We start from the raw sequence: 11,347 nt of genomic DNA on the forward strand, positions 1-11,347 counted from the left end.
ACTGTCAGCTAAATGTCTGACAAATGCAAATCTAATAACTTACATCTTCTGGTTTCTCCCTTCTCTCCCTGCAGTCTGTGTTGGTGGAGACACCCCAGGGGGCCATCTACGAGGGCAAGAGGCTCAGCGGCAAACGAGTACGTCCATTTAGGCACATTCTGCCATTGTTCTAACGTCATCAAGAAGACCACGTTGTGTTGCAGGCTGCAGCGTTGCTATCATTAACTCTTTTACTGCCAGATCAATAGTGTAATAGTGAACCACTGCTGCCAGCAAAAAGAGCAATTTTACTGTACCTTTTGAAAAATCATGGAATATTATCCGTGACCGGCGTCCTCACGGAGAAAAAAATCGTCAACAATGGTCGCGATCCTCCATTCAAGAGCTATGGCCGATGTGTAATTACCTATTTATTATTTTATTTATAGTTATTACTTTCTGATTATTTTTTAACGCTGGGTGTATAGATAGAAAAAAAGAAAAAGAAAACGTTTGCAAGAAGATGAGCAATGGAATGCAAATATTAAATGTAAACATGAATATCTTGCAATAAAAGTATAAAAAAAAAAAAAAGAGCTATGGCCGTTTCAATGAGGCTTGTTTTGCCGTAAAGCAGGAAGAACGGAGATCTAGCAGAGATATGGCCATTTCACTGCAGGAAATAAACAGGAAGTAAACAAGCTTTTATTATTTTAAATGACATCATTTCCGGGTCTGGTCATCAGGCAGTGAAAGAATCATCCGTAGGATAGGTAACAGCGCCATCTAGTAGAACACCACTGAAAAAAAAACTTGTCCTAACTTGTCTTTGGCAGGGAAAGCCTTAGCAGAATTCGACGCGTTAACGCGTCCATGGCAGGCAAAGATTTAAACCTCAAGTCCCTATCGAATCTGAAAGCACCTGCACTTAAATGTGAAGTTTAAATCCAAGGTCAAAGCAAGCCTCTGAAATAACATTGTACATTCAGTAAAGCACTTGGTTTGCAATATGAGACAAGCCTCATCACAACTTCATAACGTCTTGAGTTGGGGGTGTCTGAGTTGTGCAGGGGTAAAGTTCCTGCACACCACTGTAGTTCGATTCCTTCTTGGTTTCTGGCAAGGGAGGGCAACAGGGAGTGTGATTGTGAGGGCTAGTGTGTTCCTCTGCAAGAATTGCGACATGCTTTATTTTGTATTTTTATAGAATTATTTGGATCATACCAAAGACTATAAAAATGGGACCCAATGCCCCTTGGCACCCAGCATCCAGGGTTGGATTGGGGGCAAGTCCCTGCGACATACTAGTGTCATATCCAGGAGGTGTACTGGTACATCAAGCTGCCTCACGCTACAGAAACAGGAGATAGGCTCCTGCCCTATGGGCCACATGGCTCGGCAAGGCTTACTTACATAGGAATGCCGTGGTTCCAATGCGAAACTCAGACCTCATGTGGCCAGCCTGTGGTGTCAGTTGTTTCTTTTTTAAATTTTCTTTAATGGTGTTTTATTATTTAACCAAAACACCAAACCTTGAACCAATAGAAAAAGGATCTTAAACTTTGACTGGAAACGTGTGCATTGGGTACGGGAGATCCTACTCTCCAGTTTCCTGTTTCTTATTTTATTTTTATTTTATAATATTTCCTGGTCATGGTTTTTGATTTCTGCTGTTGGACAGGCTTGATGCGCTCACGGCGGATATCTCTGTCCGGCCTCATTTCCCGGGGCTGGTACTTCTTGCCGTTGTAGAATGTCCATAGGTCCTCCTTCTGTTTCTGGTCGATGACAGTCAGGACCCTGGTAATAGATTTGCGGACAATGCCGATCTTGCAGATTTTGGAGGCAGCTCCGCCTGTCACTTTGGCCACACAAAGCTGGCACAACTCATTCTTCAGGTCGTCCAGCTGTTTTAACAGCTCTTGTTCGTTCTTGCCCCTCAGATCCTTCATTAATTTGAATGCACCCATCTCCCCTGTCGCTGCCCTCCTGTTCGCGTCAGTCATTTATAATGTCAGTCGTCAATGACGTATTGATGATGCGTGACTCCAAATTTGGGCAAGATTTCAGGATGATCACATCACATAATTAAAAGAATTGCATTTAATTTGGGTGTTTTAATCCAGGCCCTCCGTGCACCAAAATCTCTTCTCCAAAAATAGCAGATCTAAAGCTTGAGCTTGTAGATCTGCTATGTTATTTGGAGAAGTGGATGGCTCACCTGCCAGTGAGGAGCCTTCTCCACACGGCTTCCCTCCTCTGAACACGCTTATTTATATACTCTTGTGTGTGTGTGTGTGTGTGTGTGTGCGTGGGTGTGTTTATTTGTGTAGATCACAGGTGTGTCCATCCTGAGGGCAGGGGAGACAATGGAGCAGGCTCTGATGGCAGTTTGTAAAGACATCCGCCTGGGGAAGATCCTCATCCAAACCAACCACGACACAGGAGAACCTGAGGTAGGACGGTGTGTGTGTGTGTGTGTGTGTGTGTGTGTCCTATGTCCTCTGTTTGACTTGTACAATGTACACATCTAACTAAATGGACCCGTAACTCTCTCAGAGTTACAAATGGATAACATTAAGACAGAGGAATTTACTGTGTAGTACTCCAGCCACCTCTTTTGGTGGTGTCTGGTTCACAAACAGCACAGGGATAGGATCTCAGCAAAACATATAACTTCAAAAACAAGACAAAGACAAAAAAAAACATTTAACTCCCTGTTGTGTCTTTGCACCAGCTCCATTATCTGCGTCTGCCGAAGGACATCACTGAAGACTACGTCATTCTGATGGACAGCACTGTGTCCACTGGAGCGGCTGCCCTCATGGCTGTCAGGGTATTGCTGGTAGGTTTTACACCGCTCTACATCTACAGTACATGTTTAGTACCATGAAAGGATCTCGTCTAGTCTGTTTGTGGTATTATATTCTGTTCTGTCTTTTGGACAGACATAAGAATACGTTGAATTTATATAGTGCCTTTCTGAAACCCAAGGACGCTTTACAGCAGGGGTTTTCAACTGGTGGTCCGCGGACCACTGGTGGTCCGCGGAGGTATTGCAGGTGGTCCCTGGCAAAAAAAAAAAAAAAAAAAAAATTAAAAACTTTTTTTTTTTTTTACTTTTAATAACTTACAGGAGTTCTTACTGTATTGTGTGTGTGTAATATGAAATGTGAGCTTACCATAATCACAGTAATCCTTAATCATATTCCATCATATTCAAACAAAATCGCTGTATTTTATTAGATATTATATTGATATTATAGCTATTTTCTCCAGCTCCCTGTGGTACATGAACCCCCACCACTATTGTGTGGGGTGGGTCTATGATGGACCCGCCACGCACAATAGTGGTGGTCCCCAGGTTGCTTTTAGTCAGGATGGTGGTCCCTGGGTCGAAATCAGTTGAAAACCCCTGCTTTACAGTACACAAAATAAACAAATTAATTGCCAAAAGCCTGAGTAAATAAGTGTCTCTTCAGTGCGGACTTGAAAGAGTCCAGTGTTGGCGTCTGGCGAATCTCCATTGCATTGTAGGGGCCTTTAGAACTCCCAGCAGTGTCTACCAGTAGACATTAATTGACACAACTTTGGCCTGTGGTTGTCAACCTGGGGTCCGGGGCCCCCAGGAGTCCTTGAGGGGGTTACCGCGGTACAAAAGGGCGCGTCGCTCTCAGCGGGAGTGTTGGACTGTAAGGAATATGGTGTTCCTCCTCGCGTATTACTACGTCCTGGTGAAGTTCCTCACTGGCAGGTGAAAAGAGGCAGCAGGTGATTCCATGCATGTTGTTTCAGCACCAACCAATCCCAAGACCAACCAGTAGGGGTCATCAGTGATACGATTACACACAGTATGTGTGGGGAAAAAATCCGGGACTAATAATTACTAAATTAGGAGACGGTATATAAATTATATATATCATGCATCGCATCACTCGTTGTGAGGTTGTACATCAGCAATTTTCACTTTGTTTTACATTTTCTGAAACCAATAAATTACTTTCATTAACTGTTGCACCCCTACATTACCTTCTTGTAAAAAAGTGTGTCTGTGCTGGACAGGTAAGGAATTAGCCATAGGCCTGTCAGCATGTGTAGCAAGCAACTACCGCTCAAGTAAAGAGCGTATTGGATTTTCTGTGCTGGGCAGTGGAGAGTCTTTTTTCGTACTGATAACACTGAGCTTGTCGGTAATTGGATGCAATCATTGTCAACCAAAGCAACAGTGCACACCTGCAATGTCAAATAACTGTCAGGCCTAAAAGATAAGAGGTGGATAGACTGATGGAACAGATAAAGAGAAGTAAAGGGGGTGGGGGTTGAGAGATAGAGAGACAATGTCCAGGCACTCTGGGATCTGGATATGGTTAGAGAAAAGAGATGCTGTAAAACGATCCTTTATGTCTACAGTCATGGAGCAGTTCAGTTTTTGGAGCTGCTGGTAAGCACTGTGGGTGTGAAAAGATAGAAATGTTCATAAGAACCCTAGACTGCAAAGATGCCATAGTATAAAACAAATTATTTATTGATATCAGGGGTTTCAGTGTGATGTTGTGTCACGGAATCCACAATTCCAAGGGGTTCATCCTAAATGTGAACGGTAAACATAAAACATTGGCTACAATGCGAGTCATTTGCCACGGGCAAAGTCCAGTCAAATTCCAATGGCTCAGGGCAATTCAATATTTACTCTTCTGTTTTTGGTCCACCTGCAGGGTTTTCAGGCTTTCAAAGCCATAGAGTGTTCCTTATCAGTGTTCACTGCTAACTATGTCAGGACAACTACAGTAACACTGGCAGAGATGAACTGAACAGTTGACAGGAAACTTTTCTCACTGCCTGAGTTGAAAATATGATATCTCCAGTTTCCTTGGATGTAGGAAAGTATTCTGAAAGTAGAGCAGAAGGCAAATAAAGATAAAACATTATCAATCTCCAGGGGCATATTTGGTTAATGTGTCAGCTTATATGTGTGGAATTAGGAGATAAGATTCATGCAACACATTCCTTAATAAAGCCACCCACAACCCAGCTCCACAGTGCCTGGATATTGGGTGGATTTTATGCTTTAAAGAAATCTCCCTTTCCAGCTTTATTTTACAAAGTATACAACAAACAATGTGTCATTGCCTTTATCTCTGACTTTTTGTACAACCTGGTGCCCACATAACTATGGAAGTGGACTAAAAATGAAATCTTAAACAGGATTTTGCTGGCCGCCGTCTGTGTCTATAAAGTAAACAATACAAAAGGCAATGGACAGCTTTCTTTCCTTAATAGTCCCTAAGCACTGTAATGTCTCCCTGTGTGCAGGACCATGATGTACCAGAGGACAAGATCTTCCTGCTGTCTCTGCTGATGGCTGAGATGGGGGTCCACTCTGTGGCGTACGCCTTCCCCAAGGTCCGCATTATCACTACTGCTGTCGACAAGGACGTCAATGACCAGTTCCACATCATCCCAGGCATCGGTGAGAGAGGGACAGTGTTTTGTTTCCTCTTATATGATCCAGAGCTGGGCAATTAGGGATGGGTGTTTGGGCTTTTTCTTTTTTTAAACATGTACTCTTGGTGTGTTGAGCAGTTTAAAGCGGTTAAGCATGACGTCATATTTACACAAATTAACATTGCAGTGCATATCACAAGCCTTGGACATAGCAACTGTATCGTATTAAATCGTTACTGTTTTGTACAGTAGCCGAGTTATGGGGATAGATAATTTATGGCTAATTGCTTTGCATCATATTGGGCAATTGGATATGGCCCCAGCAGGAAAAGCTATGGTCGTACAGTTAACAGTTCCAGCAAGGGACGCAGACTTTCCTTTACCTTGGAACATCGGCCAGCTCTGACTGGGAGATTGTGAGGAATTTCCAGGCAAGAGTGGAGATAATCCCTCCACCCGGTTCTCAGCGTGCCCTGTGGCCTGAAAGAGTTGAACTTTTCTCAACTTTGATGCACCGTTTTTTTGCTGGTTCGACCTCCTGCCGCAGTGGGGAATGTGGCAGTTGTTCCTTTCCATAGACCATGCATTGAACTTAGCTTTTTCTCAGAATGTGGAAGTTGAATAGCACTGCTAGTGTGAATTCTGCATAAGGAAGATGCCAACTATCCTCTTGAGAAGAGGATTTTGGCCGCTTGTATCCGCATTGTCGTTCTTTCAGTCATGATCCACATGTCATTATGACCATATGTGAAGGTAGAAATCAAGATTGACTGGTATATCCAGATACCTCTGTCCGTCAGATCCCCCCCCCCCCATCCCTTGCATCCCGCTACTCATCTCTCAGTCTGCTGTCACTCCACAGATGATACGATGACACTGGGCTGATAGGCTCATCTGTGACTCTGGCGTGCGTGTTGTCATGTCATAGAGCGAGGACAGCTGCTGCTTGTCTCGGTGGCCAGTGAGGCGTGTGTGTGTTATAAATTATATTAGAATTAGAAAGCTGTTCCGTTGTGTAGTGTGTAGACGGCCATCAGTGCTCAGTGGCAAACAATGTTTCTTAATCAGACTGCCTGCATGATAGGTCAGGGCAATATACAGTATAAATATATCGATAGACTTTTTTTTATATTATCACAATACGATATTATCATCACGATATTGTTGGTCAAAAATATATTATATACTGTATAATGATGATAAATTGATTTTGTCCATATAGACTAGCCACAGGGGTGAACCTAATACTGACATCTTGTAGAGGGCTGATAGTTTGTATAAACTGGGTTTTTGGTACGTACATTCTCTCTCTTTTAATTCCACCTCATGAGCTGTGTTTATTCTCTTTGTCTCATCTCCTCGTGCTCTCTCTCTCTGCTCTCTCTCTAATCTCCAGGAAACTTTGGAGACCGCTACTTTGGGACAGACGCCCCCTCGGACTGGTGTGAAAGTGACGATGGGATGGAATACTGAAGAGGGAAGAGAAGAAAAGGGAGGGATGAGAGAGGTGTGGTCCACATAAGAACTTAACCTAAATGTAATGAACGCTGTAAAACGTCTCTCAGAGCCGTGGACTGTCCTTGTCCCCTCTCTAAGCTGCTCTCTCTCTATCCTGCCTCACTTTTAGGGTGGATGGCATAGAAATAGCTGCAGACACCAATCAGCGGACGGAGAACTTTACTTTTAGGTTAATCAATTTAATGTCTCCATTCAAGCCATCCAGAGTTCACTGGATATTTCCACTTAAAAGCAACGAGGAATGGATTTTCCCGTTTGAATGTGTAGAAAGGTCATGGGCGTTCGCGCAACTTACACAAGCCGTCCCATTGAAATCAATGTGGACTGTGGACTGGATTGTCGTTTCCATTCATGTCATGAAAGTGAATGGATTGAAATACTATCCGTCTGCCTCCTTTATGGGAGAAGGACAGTGTTAGCAATCCTCCTGAGGAGGTTATGTGATGTTATTAGCAAAGCTTTATGAGCTGTGATGTCCATTGGCATAGCTCAGAAGTACTCCGCACTTATTTGGGCTGGGCCTCCTAGACAGCTTCGCAACAAGAACTACGATTTTCATTTGAAGTCAACGGCAAAACAGTAGCCAAGCTGCTGATTAAATACTTGATGGTGATGATAATGTGTTGATAATGACAATGATGATGGTGACAATGACCGAATGACGTCACTAATAGGCCCATCTTACACTCTGCGCCAAACAGCGCAAAGCGCATAATAATAACAGACTAATTGTGATGATGCTTGGACAGGCATGGCCTAAATAAATGCATTGCATGACAAGTGTTCACAGTAATCATTTGTAAGATCATTTGTCCATTAATACAAAATAGAATATTCTCCTGTATGCTATTCAGTAAGCTTACTGGTTGACTTCTGTTATTGGCTGGAGATTAGACAGTATTTCTTTAGATCAGTTACATAGTGAAATGACAAAAACTGGGTAGCACTCAACTAAATTCTGGAGGGTCTAAATGGACTTAGATCTAACTTGTTGAAAAATAACAGCACCGCCACCACCGGTTTTGCTGCCTTTTGCCGCTACAAGAAAGGAATGTTTGTCTCATTGCTACCGCTTAATGAAAAAGATAGTAATGGACTGATCTTTTGTTTTCAACTGAGTTCAGAAATATGCAGAGGCATGTACTGTATCTAGCTATGTGACAGGCATTGGGGGGGGGGGTATGAGCACCACGCGCGTCATAGTCCGCTTGTTTCGCGGATGTGGCAACACCGGCGCTTGTTTGATGCACATGATTTGGCAACCCGTGAGCCAGCGAACACAAAAACGCTAATAAACAGCTGACATTTGGGGAAAGCGAAAAACGGGCTTCGTTGTTCCGTGCACGTGGTAACGGTCAATGGCTGTGTGCAAATGCAGATCAATTGCCACTGGGGAGAACCGGGCAGAAGAGATTTTGGTCACAGATGCAACTAATAAGTTGCCACATCATATTATATTTGGGGTTTATGGTGTCATAGCTCACAGGATACAAGCAAGCTGTGAGAATTGTCACAGCTGTCAGCCTGATCACAAGAGCTGGTTATTTTTAACTCATTGTGAAAGAACTACAAGTTGAGAGCGTGCTTTCATCCTAGAGTGCTCTTGGAAATTCCTCACAAGTTAATAAAAACCCCTGCGATAGCACATACTAGCAAAAAACTAATATTTACTTGCTCATCTGCCCCTAAACAAACATTTAGTTCTGATCCTGGGTTCAGAAAGCAGACCTTTTCCAGATGACCTTGTGTGTTTCAGAAACTCAAATGTGCTCATAAAGTACTAAATAAAAGCAAGCTAGTGGATAAGATAGCAAGGGAATGTGCAACAATAATAGGGATTTAGCAGATGCTCTTATCCAGAACGTCCTAAATGAGAGATTGATTGCAATATAGTCTGTCTGGTGGTATACAACAGAAGTTCTCAGGTGGTTTCTCAGGTGGAATCTGAATTTTGCTTTGACCATGACCCAGTATTTAAGATTATATCAGTCTATTATAATTGCTTTATATCTTGACTGTCAAAACATCTCAACCCCCTTCTTGATCCTAACTTACTGATTAAGGGACATTGGTGTAGAATATCTTTTTAGCTTTAGCGTAGTGCAATAGTTGGCATGCCTCAGCAACCAGTTCTAATATACTTACATCTGTGCTGTAACAAGGTCTCAGGCCAAATTTACCGAAAGAAAGGGAATAAATTGCTACTTTGTTGTTTGAGAGATCTGTGATGAAGTCGAGGAGAATAGTCTCTTTTTGTTTTTGCTAATGTCCATGTTTTACATGTTATTGTATTAGGTTACCACAGCAATAATCCAGACCCGATTATGTCTGACATGTTTTTTGTTTTTGTTTTCCTTCTCATGATTTTCTGACACTTTTAATTGTTTTAAAGTCCAAATGTCTCAAGACACACTCAGACCAACAGTTTGTTTGCAAACTTCCTTATAGTTTGATGATCAAAATTGATGATCAAAACGGCAGTATTGTACAAAGTTCAATTGACTCTAAACTAATGAACTCTAAGATTCACTGGTGATGTCAATTACATCAGCTAGGAAATATCTAGGTATTTTTAAATAGGCATAACACCAGCTGTATGGAATACAGAGTTCATTTATTAAGGTTCACATTTTGTACAGGATTTATTAAGTTAATGGTACGGAAACGTATTTAAAAATTCCCAACCGTATGGTTAAAAAATACACTGAAAATGACAGGAGTGTCTAGTTTGTTGTTTGGAATACATAATCAAAATTTCTCATAATGATATGATTTGGTTTGAAAGTGCAAAAACTGACCAAGAAAGGGAGCTTTGTGGCATATTTGCACTGTGGTTCACTGCTCACTGCTTCATTGCTGTTTTTTTCCCTGCAGGGATTGTTTTCTTAATTAACATTTATGTCCCAGCCATTTATCCAGGTTAAATACTTGAATTTTCTTTTCAAATGTGTAACTTATTTAGTTTGTATTTAAATGTTTTCCATGAGAATCTAAGTCATAAGTCACGAGGGTGTGAAATGATAAATGTAGCCGTGGTGTGGGGCTAGCACCAGGAAGGATTGTTACTGCTATGGTGTTAAGCAGAGCGATTCCCTACCTATTGGCAAGTGGGCTCCCAAATAATTGGCAAACACTAAGAGTTTAATGATAAAATAACATATATATATATATAACATTAATATTTAAAACAATGTCAACAAGGTCATGGTATTTCTTTTTCTTTAAAACCATAAAAAAATAGTTTTCATTTTGATACAGATTAATACCAAACTTAAAGTATACTACGTTCGTTCCATTGATCCAAGCTGGAACACAATCGATTGATTGATCATTCAAATAATCATGCTCTGAAAATGCACACGAACCCACCCTTCTGACCACTAAAACATGACAGCCATTCGTGGGCAGATGGGTGAGCCACGCTCACTTTTTCAAGTGGCCACTGATCCAGAAAAGGTTGGGAACCGCTGATTTAGCCTGTGCTGTCCATTGTTACTCCACCCATTTGTAGTGGCTATCAACAGCACATTGTCTTTCAACATATCAACGGTATAATATTGTACAACTTGTAACCAACCGTTGCATTTCTGTGACTGTATGTGTGTGTTAGAGAAGGCGTTTTAAAGCCATGTTTTTTGCGATTTTAATCAGATGTTACACTAAGAAATATTGACCTATACTGACTCCAGAGGTCATGCATGCAGACAGTAAACGGTTACACGGGAGCATAATATGGCAGTATTATAAAAATGTTCATGTCCCATGTTTGCTGTCTAACGTATTGGTATTAATGTGACTGTCCACTCCAACATAAAATCTTTGATCAGGTTTACCTCACAAATCTAAACATTTAGACATTTCCACTTCTTTTGTGTTACCCCCCCACCCCTCACCCCCCACATACATGCACACACATTTCTGTTAACATTGGAAACTCAATGTTAGTATGGAACAACTTAGGCTACTAATTATCATTTTAAAATAAATGTTACATGTTATGGAAATAAGGTTAACATTATTTTACATTGCTTTTTAATTTGTTGTACAGTTTGGTTGTGTTCCTTCAATGTTTTTTTTTTTATCCTTTAATGCAACCCCATTCATACAGTGCTGATAATTTCATGTTGAAAGAATAAATATTCTTTGTGACTTATTTGTTGGTGGTGGTGTGGTGTTTGTGTGCTTGTATCAAATTCAAAATACAAATTCGTATTAAATTAAATAAAACTAAATCATATGGAATGTTTGGAGGTTCTGTAACTTCCTCTGTAGACGCCAATGTAAATGTGTATTTGAGTTTGACCACTAGAGGGCAATGTACTTATATTTTGGATGTTTACGGTGGAAGTGACGTTATGATCAGTATAACTGGTACTTTTTGCCTTAAATTGACTGCTAGACTGCC

The 11,347-nt window shown here is 41.3% G+C and overlaps 1 protein-coding gene across 1 annotated transcript in view; it reads left to right on the forward strand.

The window, feature by feature from the left end:
- Nucleotides 1-11,085, forward strand: part of LOC311062622 (uridine-cytidine kinase-like 1) — a 34,725-nt gene extending 23,640 nt beyond the window's left edge. The window contains exons 11-15 of the mRNA XM_084081796.1: nt 75-137; nt 2,313-2,435; nt 2,717-2,824; nt 5,293-5,449; nt 6,821-11,085. Of these exons, the coding sequence (XP_083937922.1) occupies nt 75-137; nt 2,313-2,435; nt 2,717-2,824; nt 5,293-5,449; nt 6,821-6,897 (528 nt within the window). The 3' untranslated portion in view covers nt 6,898-11,085. The remainder of the gene's footprint in view (nt 1-74; nt 138-2,312; nt 2,436-2,716; nt 2,825-5,292; nt 5,450-6,820) is intronic.
- Nucleotides 11,086-11,347: the final 262 nt, after the last annotated feature.

Source organism: Gymnoscopelus microlampas (genome assembly GCF_963454915.1).
Source record: "Gymnoscopelus microlampas genome assembly, chromosome: 16".
Lineage (NCBI taxonomy): Eukaryota > Metazoa > Chordata > Actinopteri > Myctophiformes > Myctophidae > Gymnoscopelus > Gymnoscopelus microlampas.